Source organism: Ruditapes philippinarum, unplaced genomic scaffold (assembly GCF_026571515.1).
Source record: "Ruditapes philippinarum isolate M1 unplaced genomic scaffold, ASM2657151v2 ctg451_1_1_1_1, whole genome shotgun sequence".
Taxonomy (NCBI): Eukaryota; Metazoa; Mollusca; class Bivalvia; order Venerida; family Veneridae; genus Ruditapes; species Ruditapes philippinarum.
The window spans coordinates 179,524-201,785 of record NW_026857544.1 but is presented as its reverse complement, the minus strand read 5'-3'; the positions used below and the strand labels follow the sequence as shown (position 1 = coordinate 201,785).

The 22,262-nt window shown below is 34.0% G+C and overlaps 2 protein-coding genes across 2 annotated transcripts in view; one reads left to right on the top strand and one right to left on the bottom strand.

Annotated features, from left to right (window-relative positions):
- The window catches only part of LOC132750117 (guanylate-binding protein 1-like), a gene marked incomplete at its 3' end in the record, with an annotated part of 63,978 nt that overhangs the window by 19,694 nt on the left and 22,022 nt on the right, over positions 1–22,262 (bottom strand). Inside the window, exons 3-5 of the mRNA XM_060740060.1 lie at positions 16,480–16,533; positions 12,023–12,222; positions 11,606–11,733 (exon numbers count right to left, since the gene is read on the bottom strand). Of these exons, the coding sequence (XP_060596043.1) occupies positions 11,606–11,733; positions 12,023–12,222; positions 16,480–16,533 (382 nt within the window). The remainder of the gene's footprint in view (positions 1–11,605; positions 11,734–12,022; positions 12,223–16,479; positions 16,534–22,262) is intronic.
- On the top strand, positions 74–1,834 carry LOC132750119 (trichohyalin-like). The gene has a single exon (XM_060740062.1). The coding sequence runs from the start codon at positions 74–76 to the stop codon at positions 1,832–1,834; it is 1,761 nt and encodes a 586-aa protein (XP_060596045.1).

The following is a 22,262-nucleotide window of genomic DNA, read 5'->3' as shown; positions in this document are numbered from 1 at the left end:
AAAAATTAAAATTGCATGTTTTTAGGCTTATAAACCTCAGTGGAGTTCCTTTAATAGTGATGTTCATCATAGTATGTCGTCAATAGAACAAACTGGTGCACACAAACAGAACGAACATGAATATGATCCTACAGATATAATACTAAATGCATCTGGTGTTGAATTTTTAAACCAAGTAGATGGTATAGATGCAAGAATTTCATTACATAGAAATGAAAACTATCATACTCCAGATAGGATAAGCTCTGATATAAGTCAGAGGCGGAAAGTACATACAGACATTCTTAAAGAGAGAAAAGAACGTTTAGATAGAGACAAAGGACAATCAAAGAGTTTTGATACAGTGATTAAACATGGTGGCAATGAGGATTGGCTCAAACCACGAGTGGTATATCAAACACCAACGTATTCAGAAAAACAAATAAACAAGCGCATAGATACAACCAAAGGAACGAAGGAGTATAAAGATGCGGAGAATTATAGTTTGCCAATGAAAAGTGGAAGAAATAGACGTGTATCCGATTTAGAATGTATGTTTGAAACCAAAGAAGAGAGGAGTTTAACATCTGAATTTATGGAAGAAGAGGAAAGAAAATTGTCTTTGATCACAGATAGAAGGAAGGAGTTGCAAGAAATGATAGAAATTGAAAGATTACAACAACTGAAGATAGAACAAGAGAAACAGAGAAAAATGGAAGAAATCAGAGAACAGGAAAGGGTTTTAGAACAATACGAATTGAGGAGCAGAGAGTTACAATTACGTGAAAACAAATTAAAAGATTATGAGAAGATGATAGATTCAAAGATGGAACGATTGCATCTTATTAGTGATACATTAGACAAAGAAAATATGGAACACAAAAGAGAAAATGATGTATCTGAAACTCTTAAGAAGAAATATGAAGAGATCAGAAGAAGGGAGATGGCTATTGCAAAGAAGGAAAAAGTGTTAGAACAGAAAGATTATTTGCTGAAAAAGAGAATAAACTTACTGAAAGATTGGCAATATGAAGAAAGAGAAACAGAAAGAGTTCAACAAAAATATGAATCGGACATTCATGATATGATGAATGATTACTTAGAGGAAGGATTTCATACATTACCACGGCAAAGCAGTAATGAGATACATACATTTGGACCAAAGTTAATCATCAGCCAATTTTCAGGGTCAGATCCGAAACCAAGATCCGAATCTTCGTTAGAAGAATGGAAAAGAGAAATTGAGAGCATCATTGCAACAAAATTGTACAAAGAACATGTAGTTGCTCAAGCTATTAGACAATCGTTAAGAGGTCAAGCGAAGAAAGTGCTGATAAATCTAAGTCCTGTGGCTACACTAATTGATATTGTGTCTCGAGTTGAAGATTTCTTTGGCGATCTTTCAAGTCAGCAAATTATATTCACTGAATTTTACACAGCTGAACGGAAACCAGAGGAATCAGTTGCAGACTGGGGTCTTCGTCTGGAAGAAATTCTTCTGTTAGCATCAACAAAAAGGTTCATTCCTGAAAAAGACAGAAAAGAAATGTTAAAAGATAAATTTTGGAGATCTTTATATAATATAGACATTAAATATGCAACTCGTACTAGTTTTGAGAGCAGCGACTCATTTGAAGTGTTAAGGAGAAAAGCTAGAGCTGAGGAGAATGAAATAAAGGTTACAAAACAGAGACGACAAACTGTTCAGCATAATCAAATGTCAACTGTAGAAAAGGACAATAAAGAAGACATTATTAAACAACTTATGAAGAAAATGGAAAACTTAGAAAGGCATTTAGAGGAAGTAAAGAGAGAAAAAGAGAAACCTAGTAGATACGATTCTAGTAACCAATAAAGTTATGGAGGTAGAGGACAATACAACTTTAGAAGGACAAATAATTACAACAATGTGGGAAGAGGATATGGATTCAGATACAATAGTAGATACAATGGTAGTGTTGGACAAAACAGAAGGAATGAAATGGACATAAATTCAAGAAAAGAAACAAATGAGAAAGATCTGAAAATACAACCTGATGTAGCCAAGAAAAATGTTAAAGAGGATTTAAAAGATTAGATGTCTCCATTGAAGGGCAAATGAGAGACAGTAAAATAAAAAGCCCTAACAAACCAAAGAACATATTTGAAAGATTAGTTGGATGTCCAAATGAGTCAATAATGTAAAATCAAATTGTATTTGTGACACGGGATCTATGATTACGGCAGTTAGTGAGGAGTTCTACAACAATTTAGATCCGAAACCAGAATTGCATCGAGTTACGGATTTTGTTATAAACATGCCTGATGGAAATTCATTGCCATATTCCGGATTCATTGAATCCTCTGTTAAAATACCTGGCTTATCGGACTTGGATTTAAATATCCCAATTTTAGTCGTACCGAATACGGAGTACAACTTGAGTGTTCCAATAATCATCGGCACAAATGTTTTAAGATTCCTCTCTGAACAGTCGTCTAATGAATCTCTTCCACAACCTTGGAGGACCGCTATTTGCAATCTTGTTGGCTCACCTGTAGTTGACAAAGTTTAAGCTTACAATAAGAAGGGTATAGTTTTAGAACCATTCCAGTCGAAAGTTATTACAGGTTTCATCAGACAGAAATTCGACTTAAATACTGTTGTCACAGAAACATCTGAGGAATCCTCATCCAGAATTGGTATATGTCCAAGAGTCGTTGAAGTCAATGGATCAGGAATTCGATCAAAAATACCAGTAAAATGCTTCAATCTATCTGCAAAACAAGTGACGATTAAACCTAAGTCTATACTTTGTAATCTGCAAGAAGTAAAAGTCCTTCGTAACTGGGAATCAACAGACAATGATGATACTGAAACAACAGACAATGATTTTATTGAACAATCAGAAAAGACAAATGATACACAAACAGAACAAAGTGAAATAGACAAGTTTACAAATACATGTAGTTTGAAAGTTGATCTATCAAATATTCCTGAGACCTACTGTCAACAAGTCAAGACCATTTTCCATTAATGGAAAGATGTTTATTCTACAGGACCTCTTGATATAGGAAGAACAGATTTAGTAGATACATCTAGAAGATCCAAAACCCTTTAAAGAACCATATAGACCCATTCCACCTGGTCTCATTAATGAAGTTAAAGAACATATTCGTGATATGCTTGAGATACGAGCAATTCGCCCTTCAAACAGTTCATACTCATCGAACGTTGTAATTGTTAGAAAGAAAGATGGTGAAATAAGATTTTGCATAGACTATAGAAAACTCAACAATAAAACAAGAAAAGACGCATATGCCCTTCCTTGAATAAACGACACTCTTCATCTTCATACTGGATCAAAATATTTTTCTAAACTCGACCTCAAAAGTGGTTATTGGCAGGTGGAACTTCGGGAGGAAGACAAATGTAAAACTGCATTCCAAGCGGGAAATTCAGGATTCTTTGAAGCCAAACGTTTCAAAGACTTATGGAAAGATGCATGGGAGATATGAATTTACAACAATGTCTTATATATCTCGATGACATTATCATATTCAGCCCAACCTTTGAAAAACATTTAGAGAGTCTCGAAGCTGTGTTCCAACGTTTGAAGACCAATAATCTTAAACTTAAAGCCTCCAAATGTGAATTCTTCAAAGATCAAGTCATTTATTTGGGTCATCTTATATCTGACAAAGGCATCGGTACAGATCCTGAAAAAGTTACTACAGTAGAAAATTGGCCAACACCCACCACAGTGAAACAAGTTAGAAGTTTTCTTGGATTCGCCGGTTATTACCGAAAATTTATTAAGGGATTCGCTAAAATAGTAAGACCACTGAATGACCTTCTCATTGGAGACAATCTCAAGAAGAAGAAAATAAAACCAACTGTTAAAAAGAAGTTTGCTCATTGGAGACAATCTCAAGAAGAAGAAAATAAAACCAACTGTTAAAAAGAAGTTTGAATGGGGTCCAAGTCAACAACAAGCACTCACAACAATTAAGCAAAAACTTATTACTGCTCCAATGTTGGCATATGCAGACTACTACAAACCTTTTAAGCTTCACACGGACGCATCGGGACTAGGGCTTGAAGCTATTTTTATATCAAGAAGTTGATGGAATCGACCGTGTTTGTTGCTTATGCAAGTCGGAGCCTAAAAACATCTGAAAAGAACTATTCTGCACACCAAATTAGAATTCCTGGCATTGAATTGGGCAGTTACAGAGAAGTTCCACGACTACCTTACGGATCACAATGTTTTCGTGACTACAGACAACAATGCATTAACTTATGCCCAAACTTCCGCAAAGCTTGATGCAACCGGCCAACGCTGGATTGCGAGTTTTGCCAACTACAACCTGAAAATAGAATATAGAAGTGGTAAGAAAAATATCGACGCTGACGCTTTGTCTCGAATAGAACCATCAAATCAAACGGTTAACCCCGATACAATAAAAGCAATGACAATGGCTGCTCAAGTCCAGATTCCACTTGTTGAAACTATTTGCAATCCTGATGCCGAGATACAACCAGAACTCATACCAGATATTCCTGACGACTTGATTATGTCAGTTAGTCTCTCAAATATGGACTGGTATAAAGTACAACATGAAGACCGCATTATAGCTGGAGTTATAAGTAATCTAAAGAATGGAACCAAACAGGCTTCTTCGACCTATGGTTCCGAGGCTAATATAATCTCTGGATATCTTCGTGAATGGTCCAAGCTTGTCTTTCAACAAGGCGTTCTTTATAGAAGAACAACTGTTTCCGGTTTTTCTCGCCTTCAACTTGTGTTACCTTCAAAATTAAGAGAAGATGTATTTCATGCAATTCATACAGACTTAGGACATCAAGGACAAGACAGAACACTATCATTATTTAGAGAACGCTTCTTCTGGCCAGGAATGGAATCATTTGTTGTGTCAAAAGTAAGATCATGTGACCGATGCATCAAAAGAAAAGCCCGAAACAGCAAAGCAGAATTGGTAAACATATCATCTCCCTTTCCTATGGACATACTATGCATTGATTATCTTTCATTGGAACGTTCAAAAGGTGGCTTCGATAATATTTTAGTGATGACCGACCATTTCAGCAAGATACGCACTTGCATTTCCAACAACGAAACCAAACAGCAAAAACCCTACAGCAAAAAATTATTTTTTGACCAAGTTATTTTTCACTATGGGGTTTTCCAGCCCGTCTCCATAGTGACCAGGGACAATCTTTTTGAGGCAAATATAATCAAGGCAATTGTGTGCAATTGCTGGTATTGACAAATCAAGAACAACACCATATCATCCTCAAGGCAATCCCGTGGAACGTTTTAACTCAACACTTTTTAAAAAAATGCTAGGTACTCTTGAAGATAACCAGAAAAGCAATTGGAAGAGAACACGTCTTGCAAACATTAGTTCATTGCGGTATAATTGCACCAACATGATAGCACTGGGCTTTCACCATACTTTCTAATGTTTGGCCCGTCATCCTAGACTTGCAATTGATGCCTTTCTTGGACTACCAATAGACAATGAAAAATTCTCAATCTCTCATTCGGATATGTTCATTCAGCTGAGAGATCGTCTCTTGAATGCATACACCATCTCAAGAAAATGTTCAGAGAATGTTGGTAAAAACAATAAAAAGTATTATGACATTAAACAAGACATCTGAAATTAGTTCCTGGAGATAGGGTATTGGTCCGAAATGTGTCTATCAGAGGAAACAATAAGCTAGCTGATGAATGGGAACACCATCCATATATTATTATAAGCCAACCAAATGCTGACATACCCGTTTACAAAGTAAAACAAGAAGGAAATAGATTTAGAAAAATAAGGACATTACATAGAAATCTTTTATTGCCATTTATGAGCACAACAGATCTTAACAGTGATATAGTAAAGGATAAGACAAAAGTTGCTGAAAATACTGAAACTGAAAAGAGTGAAAATATCAATAATATCAATCTGAACAAGAAGTTCCAAAAACAAATACAAATAATAAAGATGTATCTTACCTGAATGCAACTTTGGAACAAGAAATGGATTCATCTTTCATGAATTCTGATGAAAAAACAATTGAAAAATATGTTATTCCTCAACGAAGGAAACAGAGAAATATGTCTGGAGAATCAGATGTGAATAATGATTCTGGTTCAGAAACAAATGATCCAATGCGTAAAACAAAACAAAATATAACAAAGCCTCGGATGATGAGAAGTGATGACTGGATTATTGGATAGTGTGTATTAATGATAGTTTATGATGAAACAATGTGACTTGACGTTCAGGTGTTTACAATGATCAGTTATAATTAAAACATTAAAGATGATATGAACAATATATCATTAGCATACCACTACATTATACACTCAGTATCATATCATTATTATTTATACTTGTATCGTGTCATATTACGGGCGTCGAATCATTAACATTTTCGTCACGATAAAATGTTATTAGTATTTTGATGTTTCAACTATTTTACTTTTCTTTAAGTTGCGAGATTACCTTATTGCGAGATTACCTTATTGCGGAAAGAGATTGTTTTGTTTTTTTCTCGGCGGAAACATTTCGTTCTTCTGCGTACCATTAGTAAATGTTGGGGACAACATTTAATCGGGAGGGGGCAAATATGTCACAGGTGTACAAATTATATCTCCAATATACTAATACTCTAAAATTTCAGCAGTATGCCGTAACATTGTAAATCGACTACTCAACGTGATTTACAATAACACTATCTTTTTACCTTTCCTCTTTACTATTCCTTTGTTATTTAAATGATTTTCTATGACGTATATAAGTTTGACCAATAGGGTCAATTAAACAATATATTTTGAAAGAAAATAAGATTGTATTGTGTACGTTTGGTTTATATAACCTTAACTTAAATCATTTAAATTGATTACATGTGTATAATAAAAGGAATATATTTTGCTACAGGTAATTCTCTTCATATGTTGCATTTGTAAATTGCGTACATCTAATGTTAATAGACTTATATTATTTGAGTTCTAATATCATTTCTTAGAATATATTTTTCTTTGTGTAATATGATGTCGGCCATTTTGTACATGTATGTTTACATTATTTAAATGCAATAAAATTAAACAATATATTTTGAAAGAAAATAAGATTGTATTGTGTACGTTTGGTTTATATAACCTTAACTTAAATCATTTAAATTGATTACATGTGTATAATAAAAGGAATATATTTTGCTACAGCCGGAAGTTGTTTTGATCCGTCATCCCCTGGCCCAACTTATATGAAACTCTATCGTTGAGACGGTCCAGTGCCCTAGACCAAAGAGGGAGATCTGGCGCCTCGGCGACATAATTAATACCAATTTAAAGAATTTAAAGATAAGAAAAAAACATTAATTTTAAATATCTGAAGAAAGAGTGATCCCACAGGAGCATCAATCACAACAACAATACATGAAAAGTGCAGACTCTTTTGATGAAGATAACGAAAAAGTACAACATCCTTCATGCCCTCTAGCACCGGCTTGAGCGGTTCTCAAATTCAACACTTAAAAGTGCTGGATTCAATTATCCCGAATGTCCATAAAATAATACGACACTGAAAGTTGATACTTGCAGGTATTTCAAGCAGAATTGTTATAGACCAGTTTCTTAAATAAAATTATTCTTACTAAAACAATTTCACAAAAGATAAATATGTTAAGTAGCACTCAAAATATTGCTAAACGGTTTGAGCTTAAATGTCAGTTCAAAATAAAACTTGATATATGGTAAAGCAATGCAAACTAGAAGGGGTTTTGTCACAAAAACATATGTTTCCCAAAACTATGTATGGTCACTCATATGAAGTTGCATTGAAATCCAAACAGTAGGTTGACCTGTGAAAGCCAAACATCTTTTTTCTATTTATAGCTCTGACGGCCATTTTGTGCGGAAAAGCGTGATATACCGGTAACGTGCACAACTAGGGATGGTACTTATCCCTCCTGTAAAGTTTGGTTGAAATACAAACAGTAGCTTGACCTGTGAAGGCCAGCCAATATGTTTTATTTATAGCTCTGACGGCCATTTTGTGCAGCCAAGCGTAACGTGTCCATGATGTGTACAACTAAGGATGGTACTGATCACTCCTGTAAAGTTTGGTTGAATCCCACCAGTAGTTTGACCTGCGAAGGGCCGACAAGATTTTTCTATTTAAAGCTCTGGTGGCCATTTTGTGTAGCCAAGCGGAACGTGCCGGTGACGTGCACAACTAGGGATGATACTGATCACTCCTGTAAAGATTGGTTGAAATCCCACCAGAAGTTTGACCTTTGAAGGCCGGACAAGATTTTCTTTTAGCTTTGGTGGCCATTTTGTGCAGCGAAGCGAAACGTGCCGGTGACGTGCACAACTAGGGATGGTACTGATCACTTCTGTAAAGTTTGGTTGAAATCCCACCAGTAGTTTCACCTGTAAGGGCCGGACAATACTTTTCTATTTTGAGCTCTGTTGGCCATTTTGTGCAGCGAGGCGGAACGTGCCGGTGATGTACACAACACTGATCACTCCTGTAAAGTTTGGTTGCAATCCCACCAAAAGTTTGACCTGTGAAGGGCGGACAAGCTTAATGCGGATGGACGGACAACGGACGAACAACAGGACGGACGAACAGACGGACAGTCAGACGGCGAAGGCAAAAACAATATGTCACCCAAAAATTTTGGGAGGCATAATTGTTGGTAAGTTTGTTTCTTTGCAAAGAAGGATGCGAGAAGTGATTTTACAGTTGTGGAAGATTTGTTTTAATGTTCAAATGGCGGAAAAGTAAGATTGTTTGAATTGCATCTGTGAACATAAGCAATTTCAAAATGGCTAATTTCGCCAGTCTCCGGATAAGTTCTTCTTATGAATATTCGGCAAGATGTTCCGAAGTTAAAGGCCCATTTTCCCTCAGAAATGCTATAATTTTTATTTCTCAATATCTTTTTACAATAACTTTTTACTTTTTGGTATTTTGTTTCAGTTTCATTTAGGAATACTCATATGCATATAGATGAATTATCGTTGCTCCTTTTGTTTTGTTGGCAATTGGTATAATTATAGTGAACTAGTTTTTTGTATGGAAGTCAAAATATTTATTTTGTTTACATTTTGCTACAATTACGACACATTACTGCGCTTTTAGCGCTACTTTTCTCAGCTGTTAAATATCTTACATTCTCTAAATCAATTATCAAATCATTATTAACACATTTTTCACATTTCTAAAGAATTTAATGAATATAGATTTCTGAGGAATAACGTGCCTTTTAAGGAAAAGCAAATTTTCGGTACACGGTTTGCTCGGTCATATAATGGTGCTTGGTTGTTTTGTAACTATAGTGTCTACTGTTACACATGAAGGCTTTTCAGAAAACAATAATCAATTTATTCAGTTTAAAAGATCAGAAACGAAAGTCGATGTGAAAGATATACTATGCTCATCCTTGCATGAAATATTTTATCACAGACACTTATTGAAAGCAAAGGGACCCGGCACAGTGTTGGGATAGTGTAAAAAAAAGTAATTTTAGAAAAAAATATATAGTTTATATGTAATAGTCTATATATTATATATAAACTATATTTTTTTTCTTCTAGAATTACTTTTTACACTATCCAAACACTGTGCCGGGTCCCTTTGATTGAAAGCTATGTAATTCTTACCAATTTGAATAAAAGAAAGAATAAATTATGTATTAGAAGTTGCTTTCCCATGTAAAATTGGTATTTAGCGTGTAGAATCTTAAACACAACATATCTACTTTGTGTGAAGTTAAACATGTTTATTTTATATCTACAAAGAGACTGTGTAGCAATTATAGATATTTTCAAATATGAAATTTGAGAATAGTTTATCTTTAATTTTTTGATGAAGTAAAGTCGTGTTTTGATTTGGAACATGCGCATAAATAATTTTGGAGACTGGTTCTAATGAGTTTAGACTTTAAATGGAATTTTAACTTAAATTTGATCCCAAAAAAAATTATGCCACCAGCTATCATTCTCAGCTCTGTGGAGAGGTCTCCAATCACAAGTATACAGAAGCGACAAAACATTTTACTCTTAAAGAATTACAAACATGGTTACGATATCTTTTAAAATATTTAAGTAGTTTTGAATCAAACGTTTATATATTATATAATCTTGTAACGAATATTTAAAACAACAAATAAACTAAACTAACGTTCTGTATAAAAAGCTAAATAATAATTTCGATTATAAATAATTTACAAAATAAACGCATTGTTGCAAGTAGGAGCCCCAACATAGGAAAAACGGGCAATCCACATTTTGTGCTTTCATCGACTTCAAAAAAGCTTTTGATTCCATTAACAGAAATTTACTTTGGCAGAAGCTCATTGATATTGGTTTGTCTACAAAAATGTTGACTGCTGTAAAATCCTTGTATCAAAATGTATCTTCTTGTGTACGTATACATGGATATTTTACAGACTGGTTTGATGTTCTTTGTCCTCAATATTATTCAACATTTTTATTAACGACTTTGCTGTGGGCGCTAAAAATTTGAGCAATGGAATAGTTATTGAAAATGAGCGCATTTGTATACTTTTATATGCAGATGATATTGTGTTACTTGCAGAAAATGAAACCGAATTGCTAAATATGTTAGCCTTCTAAAATGATTGGTGTATTGCAAATGGAATGTTTGTGAATGCTTCAACATTCAGATTTCATTTTAAGTGTGGTAATTCTGTTGTAGAGTTTTTAATAAGTATATGTATCTTGGTATTTATTAACAGAACATCTTGATAATAATATCACTGCAAAAACACTAGCACAAAGTGCTGGTCGTGCCTTGGGGCTTCTTATTGCTAAATACAAAAGTCAAGGTGGTATACCCCATCCCCCCCCCACAAAAAAAAAGCGATTTAATAATAGATTTTCGCATACTTTACATAAAATATATTTCCAAACAAATACTTTATAATTTAACATTGTTTTCAAAAACTTGTGAACATACTGTATATTGTATATACTGTGTATATTTCCTATGCTAAATAGTTATAATCAAAGTTTTTATCTGTTGAAAGATAAAAACTTAACAATGATTCGCGAACATTTAAAAATTTAGCAAATTTGGACTAACCGACAAAATGGTTTCTAATCTAATACCAATATGGTTCACGAATTTTAATTTACAAATATATTAGTAAATAAAAATAGGCTAATTAACATATGAAAGTTTACTGAGAATTCGGTATGATAATAGATCTTATTTATGATTTGAAAAAAATGACTTCATCTATTACATAATATCAACAGCCTATTTTTAAATACATAACAATTTTGACGAACGCTGATGAAACTATATAAAAATAAGGAAACACGTATGATTTAAATGATCCTTAAATAAACATTTTTAAAATTGTTGGGAATATTAAGCCCCATCTTGTATTTATGGAAGGTGCAATCAGCTGAAGTGCGCGACAACATAACGGGAAATTTACGAATTTGCAGTTGGTAACTTATTTTCTTACTATTTAAAGTTCAAAATATGTATTTTGCTACAATAAGCTAAAGGTCATGATTGAATAGCATGCCGGAGATTAAAAAAAATATCGAAGGTTGAGGCTTCTGGTAAACTAATGTTCTTAAACCTTGTCTGGATCTCCGATTCCTTCAGTATCGAGTAGAACCATCACTTGATCTGTATAGACAGGATGTTTCAAACACCACACCCAAATACCTTTGGTTTTCGCATCCACTCCATTTCCAAGAGTAAATCCTGTAAAAGAAAATTTATGTTTGGTTTTAAAAAGACAGTTAAGGCCATGTGTTAAATTACAGCTTGAAAGTGTGAATAAATATCAAATTTGTCTTCGTGCTTCATTTTAGGAAACAATTTCATTTGAATAGAATCGTCCATACCTACGCAATGTATTTTTATCCCTCACAAATACAAAGCATTTCCTGGCAACATATATAAATCTTGATTATTTAATAATGAATGAATTACTTAATGTCCTGATGAAAACATTCACTGCAAATAAAAATTTTGTAAAATTTCATGGTACCATGTTTATTCTTCGCTAATCTGTTCATCAAGTAGGATTTGCCAGTTCTGCATGGTCCAGTAATCGCAATCACATTCACTGTTCTATTGATCTGTGAAATCTGCTTCAAGACATTTTCATCAATTGAAAAACTACCATTTACTTCGTTTTTAACAAGACATAGTGGTTTCTGAAACACAGGAAGTGATGTAAACTTGTCCCTGAAAATAAAAGGATAATGCTAACACACAATTTAATGTATAAAATTTAAAAGTATCATGAAAAAAGTTCACTGCCTGTACATTGGTAAATTACTTTTTTTTATTAAAACACTATCATGGTATGGGAACCAACGATATCGTCTACTTGATATTGTGATGTGACTGACACGGGATTAAATGTATTGGAAATTTAATTTCTCTCGCTAATTACCTGTTAACATGTTGTGGATATTTGAGACGACTGATTTCGTGCGGAATTAGTTTGTATGCATTGCAGAATTCTTTTGCAAACTTAATTAGCACTCTGTTTCTAGGTATTTTATCGAAATTTCATTTACACATACCATACTTATAGATAAATTTAATATATTGGCGTTTGTTTCCAACTGAACATCAAACATTGGCACAGCAGCTCTGGTGTGACGACAAAGCTCATTAATTGACTAGGTTGACTCAGATCCAAAAATCAAAGTATTTTGTCTCACCCGCTTCTAGTAGATAGACTTTTTTCACTTTATACATAACAACATAGGATAATTTATTTTATTTTATGCTTTTCAGTGGATTACTGATTTATCCGTGAAAATTATATTTGGTAATTTCACAGTGAAAATTATCAAAATATAATTTCACTTTTTTCAATGACGAAACTACTTTTTTAAGATTTTCCCCATGTGGTACCTCAATTTTATTTTTGCTGACAATTGAGACAATGTCAGGCTGTTTAAAGAAAAAGGAAAGCTGAAATTGATAAATACCTTAAACGTAAAAAGTAATAAAAAGAAGAAAACTTACTTCTATTCATTCAAATTCCAATCACCAAATTTCGTCTCTAAATTTTTTGTTTCATTTTTACAGTCTGAAAAATACATTCCTTCCACATGCAAACTGCTCTTGATGACATTTGGGCATATTAAAGTATCCTACGAGTAATAACTGCCGTATGCTTTATGAAAAATTGAAAAGCAATGACAGCTACAGCTCGTAGAACAAGAAAACCAACCCAGCGTTCCGAGCAAGTTCCAAGTCTTCCATTTTCATAGCTGCTTTTTTCATGTTTTCACATCTGTCAACACTTAATTTTTGTCTGTTTCAATCCTCAAATATGTTTTCTTTCTTTTAAAAGGGTCTATGACTAACAATTCCAAATGATATCCCTCTGAATCAAACACAAATTATTTTCCTCCCGTGAAATACACAACTTTAAAAAATGGCTGCCGCTTACATTTAACAAAGCCAGGTCTAATATAAATTCGCAGTACGTAACAGAAATATGGATGGATGGTTGGAATTTTCTCCTTCACGAATTGTTTGTTTTTATTATTAAAACAAGCGATCATTCATATTTTTTAAACAAAATAAATAATATCACTGTCATTTAATGTTGATTGTCGGACTTATTTTTCAGCTCAAGACTTCTTGTTTTTAATGAGAAATTCGCACGAAATGGGGCTCTCAATGGGGAAACAGATTTTAATATTTATGTTAATATTATGGAAATTTCGATTAAACTTTTTTTACTTTTTTTAGCATAAAATAAAAAGAAAATTTGTTTGTTTGTTGTGTAAGATGTAATTTTATTTCATCTCGTGAACTTTAAAAACAGTATTCTCACTCGTGGCTACGCCACTCGTGAGAATACTGTTTTTAAAGCCCACTCGATGAAATAAAATTTCATCTTACACACAAACAAACAAATATCCTCTAAATATTGCAAACACAACGTCTTTCTGACTTCAGTTCGGCTTTAAAGTCAAAGTGATTGCTGTTGACCTTCAAGCAAAGTATCCGGCAAAACTGGTAGATATATGACTAAATTGGACACCCTTACGATCATTTCTACAGAGTTAAATCAAATTCTACCAAGCTGTAGAAGAAATTGTTTCATTTTAGCTTTAGTCACTGTTGTACAGCGTCCACCGGATATAGCCCCTCAAAACTCCGAAAACGAAAGTAAAAAGGTTTACGTCGAGTTCACCCAAGGTAATGTTTCAACTTATTTCGCCATCATAACTCCATCAATTTTTCCAAACTTAACAATTTTGTGAAGCTACATATGTCAGGGTTTAGGGCAGTATTTGATTTGTTCTGCAAATAAATACTTTTTGTTAAAACAACGATAAATTGTACCGTTTTTGTTGACATTTGCGAACGATGTTGATATTTACCTGTAAATCGGGTCCAAAAGGCATTTGTTGTATCAAAATCCATAATTAATATAAAATATAGGCTTCCTTCTACTTGTATTAGAGTGGTCACCCCTCAAATCGAGCTGCTTTTAGTAAAATTTGCGAAAAAAGACATTGCCTAGTGTACAGAGTCTAGCACGGTTTTGTACGGGGTGTAGATGGAAAACTGTTAGCTGTACGAGGTGAAGTAGGTAAACGACTGCTATATTTTCTTTGCAAAAAAACAACTAAATAAAGTACCAGAGCACGATCGATGCCGGGGCAGAGATCGAAAAGTGAAACATTTTATCATTTTAAAAAGGATAAAAAATGTTAAATTACATAAGAAATATTATACGTTATAAAGTTATTTGCTAGCCTCCTCATATGAAAAATAACAAAAAAATTTATAAAATAATATATGAATTGACTATATTTGTTTTGATCTAAATAATTTTTTTTTGTAAGAAAGCAAGTGGCTACCTAGAATGGCACATTCTCATGTTATAGTATGAATCTAAGTAATTATTGAAGTTAACAATCAATATCTTGTGTCTTCGAATGACTGTCAGCTCATAAAGACTATAAAAATTAAAAATATGTGACTGCTATACACCGTAACATTCTACTAAACCCTGTACATTAAATTTCTACACCCCGTTCACTTAAATTTGTATTTCTTGCTAGACTCTGTACACAAGGAAAGACTGTTTTTCGCAAATTTTGATGAAAGCAGCCCGAGTTGATGGATGACCACTTAAATACAAGTAGAAGGAAGTTTATATTGTATATTAAACACGGATTTGGGTACAATAAATGCCTCTTGGACCCGATTTACAGGTAAATATCAACATCGTTCAAAAATGTCAACAAAAACGGCACACTTTATCGCCGATTTAACAAAAAGTATTCAATTTGCAGAAAAAAGCAAATACTGCCCTAAACCCTGACATATTTAGCTCCACAAAAGTGTTTAGTTTGGAAAAATCGATGAAGTAATAATGGAGAAATAAGTTGAAACATTACCTTGGGTGAACTCGACGTAAACCTTTTTACTTTCGTTTTCGAAGTTTTTAGGGGCTATATCCGGTGGACGCTGTACAACAGTGCCAATGACCAACTTGTTTAACAGATTAAGACCATTTTAGAATTTCTGTAAATGACGACTCATGATCATTGCGGTTCATTTATATCTAAAAATGGTTGAGGAGAAGATGTCGTTTAAAGATTTTCTCTCTATATATATATTAGCTCCAGCGGGCATCGGTTACCGAATGAATCCTTTGAGCAAATATTATAGAGATTCACATAAGGATTATTCCTGTTTAGTTTCAATACTATTGGCCAAGTGGTTTAGAAGATGTATAGGTTAAATATAGGCTAAATGTTAACACCAGATGCCAGACACAGGGAGATCGCAACAGCTCACCATGAATACAGTTTGCCCTGGTGAGCTTAAACAAGGTAAAGAATGTGTTTAAATATAAAATAGCAAGATTTGTTTTTAAATGACAATTGAAAATATTACACATGTGTTGGCATTCAATGTCTTGGTAAATTGTAGATTTACCAGAGAAAAGTAAAAAGTCGTGTTGTTCATTAAAATTACCAACGAATTTGGATAGGTAAGAGGGTAAGTTCTTAAGAAATTCATCAATAAAAACAAACAAAATCCGCGATTTTGTAGCACCCCATGGACTATGTCGACTGCAGTATTTGCAACATGACATAACGTTAAAATAAGCATGAATTTGCACAATTCAGCGTTATTTTTGCACAATTCCTGCATTATTTCAACATGTTAAATGCACGAGTTTCTCAACTTTATATATTTTCTTTTCTTTTGAGAACAATATAGCAATAACAGTAGGTCGGTATATAGTTGCAGACATGTTAAGCAGTCGGTAAGTTGTTTACATGTGTATTTAACTAAAGAGCCGGTAGGTAATTCCTAGTTATTCGGAATATTTCAACAACTCACACATGTTTGAGAACGGTTGAATAAATATACTGCACATCATTCGAAGAAATTTGAAAAAAGAGATGATAAATTGCCATATATTAGGTAATCAATCGTAATATCAATTACCTTTCTTCTGGAACCTCTTCAGACGTGTTGGTAACAGACACATTGTTCCGTGACCTGCAATAGATTCAACATTGCAATTTAAGATAAGAGAGTGCAAAATAAAGTAACTATTTCGAGGGGGACGAACCCGGTATTTTTATGTACAATTTGTTCATTTTTTTCTTTCTTTTTTTCATTTTGTGCAGCTTAAACCCGTGTCGGTCAATGTTAACAGCTGTTCAATCAACACGCACATGTTTGCTCTTATATTTTGTACGAAATACACCCGTAGGCAAAAATGGAAAGTTTGATATTGAGTTCAGAGCAGTCTCACTAAGGAGGCGACATACTTCAAAACAAAGCATGATGTACGAGTATATGATGTGACAATGTGGTGAGCAGAATTTAAACGCGAGCGAGACTCCATAGAAGATGGCCCAAAGCAAGCTCGCCCTGCTGCTGTTATCAGCCGGGAGATGATCGATCTTGTGTAGAGACTTGTGCTAAATAATCGCCAAATCAGTGATGAATCAGTTGACGAACTTGCTTCAGAATTTTGTATTTCTAATGAAACATGAACATTTAGGCATGTCAAAAGTATCTACCAGGTACTTTTTGCGACATGCTTGCAGGCAATTCTGACACAATGATAAAAATCTTGCCGAAAAAGTCTGTAAGTATAACAGGTAAAGAAGAAAAGAAAGAGTATGTAAATATGCAATAAAATCATCGTTGAAGTTCTATGTTAATACAAGTGAAGGTAACGACTAAAATGTGACGCGCTGAAAATAAGTACGGAAACAAATCAGGCATAATTAAGCTTGATATCAGGTACGGCTATGCCGTGTTAGAATCGAAATAATGTACCTCAAGCAGTGATTTTATCGCTTTATATAATCACGGTTTGGAGTTCGGATGCAAGGAATTATATCACGAGGGTGTAGACAAAAAGAGAGACATATAATATTAAGTTACAAAAGACAGGGAGACATAGGTATTTAATTGTAATAATATTCAAAACTGCGAATCGATGATATACAGATATCTATATTTTCAAAGACAGTCTTTCTTGCAAGCTAATTTTTGTATGGTATGTATTTGTCACATGAGAGTTGCGTCATGCTCTGATTCTGTGTTCGTAGGTTTCTAAAAATGAATTCTTAATTGTCTGCATTTAATAGACATCACAATAATTACTGTAATTCAGTTTAGAATTTGTTTAATATTGGCTGATTTTCTGCGTTTAATTGGTAAAGATTTCTTCTATTCGTGTTGTAGTTTTATTTTGATATTATTTCTTTTTTATTTTAGCATTCTTCGTATTACCATGTAAGCCAACTTAAAGACAAAGGTTTAAGGGAGAAAATATGAAGTAAATATACACTGAAGCCGCTGTTATATGGGCTGTGGAGTCGCCCCCACCCATTTACAGCCTTTATAGATTTCAAAAAAGCTTACGATTTTATCAATAGAGACATGCTCTGGATGCGTATTCAAGAGTCGGGCATTTCTGGTAAAATGCACCGAGCTATAAGCTCTCTATATTCATTTGTTTCGTCATCAGTACGAGTAAACTCACTGAACACTGACTGGTTCGAGGTTCGAACCGGTCTCCGGCATGCTTTTTAACTTATACATCAATGATTTGATCACATATTTGAAATCATTCAATGTAGGAATTGATATTGAAGGTGAAAACATTTGTATTTTATTATATGCCGACGACATTGTGTTGCTTGCTGAAAACTCAAATGATTTACAGTGTCTGTTAAATGCTCTTAATGACTGGTGCTCTGTAAATGATATGACTATTAATTGTGAAAAAAGCAAAGTTGTACATTTTAGACATGTCGCAATTACTAGATGTAATACAATTTTTACTTGTGGCAACGATATATTTGAAATTGTGGATAGATATAAATATTTAGGTCTAATTTTAACTGAACACTTGGACTTTAATATAACTGCTAAACATGTAGCTCAAAGTGCAGGAAGAGCCCTAGGTCTTGTTATAGCGAAATGCAAAAGTATAGGAGGCGTTCCATACGCTGTCTACCGAAACTTTATGATTCTATTTTGTGGCCCGTGATAAACTACGGTGCAGCGATTTGGGGTGACCGGTCTTTCTCATGTGTTAATGCCGTCCATAATCAAGGGGGAGAATCACGCCGTTCAAACTAAAGGTAAAATGTACAAACCAATGTAAAGGTACATATAACAACCTTCTGGCACACAGGATGTTATTTCATGATGTTTCGTCCCGTACTTCATCTGAAATGCGCGTCACCAGATTCGAAGCGAGAGAATTTTCCACCGGTTTGATCGTGGTAACGTACGGCTTTTTCTCTCAAATTCACTGTTTCTTTTACATATATGTATATTAACTGAAACCACTGACTTAAAAAAGTTGTAATATGTTGTCAAGTAAGCAATCATGCCAATTCTGGCTAGATTTACTGCTGTAAATATTAATATCGGGGCATTTTCCGGAAATGATAACGTATGGCGCACAAAATATCAATGATAACGTACGGCGCATTTTACTACTTGGTGGATTTCCATTTGTCCAATCAGCTGATAATGAATTATTTTTATGTAGGAAATGATAGATATCTGAAAAAAATGTTGGTCCGGTCAGAAATAATTAATTGAACAATGCTGTACTATCGGAAATAGCTGGAAAAAAATTTCTAGCTGGTGGCATAATATATATTCGTTGTTAATATACCAATTAAAACACACGTGTATAGTTTGAGAATATTTTGTATAAAATGCAGAATGGGAAGAAAAGTCTCAACTTTAAGGAAACATTTGTGTGTTGTTGTCTTTACATTAAATTTCGCCAGTGTTGTGCGATAATTATGGTCTTATCCCATAATTGGAAAGAAGAAACGCATTCAGCAGAGCAAAAATGTTAAAAAGGTACGGACGGCTTGATATATTTTCTTTTCCAAAGAAAAAGTCTAAAATCATTCCTAACAAATTTCTGATAAAGAAATCTTAATATTTGAACCCCTCAACATTTACAAAACGAAAATTGATTGCGACTAGCTTACACCCAGATGAGATGAGCCTGTGTTTATTCAATATGGTCGCTCATTGAAAGAAAAATACATAACAGAGAAAAATGAATGAATGTAGGTTCTATAATGAGTTTATTGAATGAGTTAGAAAATAATGTTATGCGAAAAACTTAATTGAATTTAGTAAATAAAAAAAATTATGTTTATTAGACGGGCGGTTAATATTCAAACGCTACCATTTAGCGTGACGTTGTGAGATATAATTACGCGACATAGCCTCAGATTTTTTTTTATTATAGTAGACAGTAGACATTTTATTTTATTCCATTTGGCTTTAGAGCCAATGAGGACATAAAACATGCATAATAACGAACAGTTCATATAAACATGTAACCCTTTCCATTATGAGCATATTGTGAAAAATGGCCGTTTTTTATTGAAAAGCCTCCTGTTACAAGTTCAAACTGCTATGAAACTTTGAAAAATGTTTCAATTCTAATCAAACTTGGCACAAATGTTGACAGGACCATTGCCTTTGTAACGACATGCTCAGTCTAAAATTTCCTGTTACCATGGCAACATGGGGACATCTCAAAATTGCAATTAATCACTATTTTGCCTTGAGTTTTTTCATCAAAATTTATTTCAAAGTGCTGCAACTTCTCAAGCGATTGAGATAGAGTCAAAGGCTTTTCAGCGTTGGTTACACGTTACCTTATGATCGACCTGGGGTCAGTTTTAGCCTCTCGCAAGTCCAAAATTTTCTTGGCGATGAGGGGGGACTACCGCCCCTCTTCAAACCCCCCAAACAGAAGGGGGCACATCCCCCTTCTGGCAACCCCCTGATATATCTTTTGGATGGGGGCGGCGCCGAAAAAGGGCTCACTTTTTTAGCAACGTTTCTCAAACGAAAACATGTGTTTGGGGTCCAAAAAGGACATTTTTTCACTGAGGCCTAAAAGGGGGGGGGGGTCGAAAGTGTGTTGTTTCGCGTATATATGAGGTAAAGAGGTAAATACCAGCCGAAATTTTCTGAAGGAGTAACATTATGAATATTTTCAAAATTGATCTTTAAACCAGTAACTTATAGGTCTCTTGTATTTACATATACATACACACGTATACATGTACATACATACAAAAAGCATACATTGCATGAGCTATTAATGCAAAATTGTTGTATAAAAATCGATTTTTAACACAGAAACGCAATTAACCGTTGTTTATACATATATCCTAAAAAAATGAAGGTCCCTTCGCATCAATTGCGGATTTCATAATTGTAAATAAAAGGAACGTCATAAGTTGATCAAAACAATTACATGCAAGAATTTGCCTACCATATTCTGGCGTTTTTTTCCACAAACGCCCCAACAAAAACAATAATTTCTTTAAAAAAAAGTATTGCAGGTATCAGCAATAAAAGAGTGACATTGGAATTTGCTTATTTATTTCTAGTGTTAATTATGAAGTTTCAAATCGTATTTGGATTTCGATGTTTTTTATCTATGCCGGGAACCCGTCTGAAACCTTTAATGCCAGACCGCTCATGTGCTTAAATGACGTCATTATCTTTATGGAAGAACGATTTTAAAAATTATTACGCTACTCTTAAACTATTGTTTACGAAGTATATGTAAGTGTTCATCCGTGTTGTTCTATTTCGACGGGGCGATAGCGACCGGAGAATATTTCTTATTTCTGTAGAACAGCTACGGATGAATACAAACCTACTTAGTGTCAAGCTTTATTTGGCTTCATTAGTATTAACTTTATTTCATCACTATACCTGTCCATTTGCACAAACGCGGTTCTATGAAGTACTATGAAAAATAAAAGGCTGATATGAACGGACTTTGATATATCATCGACTTTTGTTCTTCTATTCTATGAAAATTTACACATTTTTTTTTAAGAAATACAACGCTTTCATTGGATGACAAATAAAGTTGGACACTAATATTATCTATTTCAGTTTCTTAATTTGGTTCTACACATCCACTTATGTCTTGTAAACATAACTTTTCTACTATAAAGGAAATCAATTAATCAGAAAAAAATGCGCCGTACGTTATCATTGATATTTTGTGCGCCATACGTTATCATTTCCGGAAAATGCCCGATATTAATATTTACAGCAGTAAATCTAGCCAGAATTGGTATGATTGCTTACTTGACAACATATAACAACTTTTTTAAGTCAGTGGTTTCAGTTAATATACATATATGTAAAAGAAACAGTGAGTTTGAGAGAAAAAGCCGTACGTTACCACGATCAAACCGGTGGAAAATTCTCTCGCTTCGAATCTGGTGACGCGCATTTCAGATGAAGTACGGGACGAAACATCATGAAATAACATCCTGTGTGCCAGGAAAATTGTGTAGAAGGTTGTTATATGTCCTTTAACATCAGAACATCACTAATTTCAGAGAAAAAAGGGAAAAATCTACTTTTTGGCTGCATCCGCCATCTTGTTTGTTTGGGTAACGACGTGATTCTCCCCCTTGATAATAAAGCCTTGAGATTCTTTTTGGGTGTTGGTAAATATACACCTAACGCGGCACTTGCAGGTGAGATGGCCGGCAACCACCCGTCGTTCGCCAATGGAAATCTATATTTACGTTTTGGGCTCGTTTATGTAATACAAACTCGTCCAGGCTGAATAAGATAATTGCTCTTTGGGCTCATGGTAAAGCAAATATTCTAACACTATCGGAAATTTTTCTATATAAACAAAGAAGGCCCGAAGCGTGCATTATTCTACAACAATGCACTCGCCG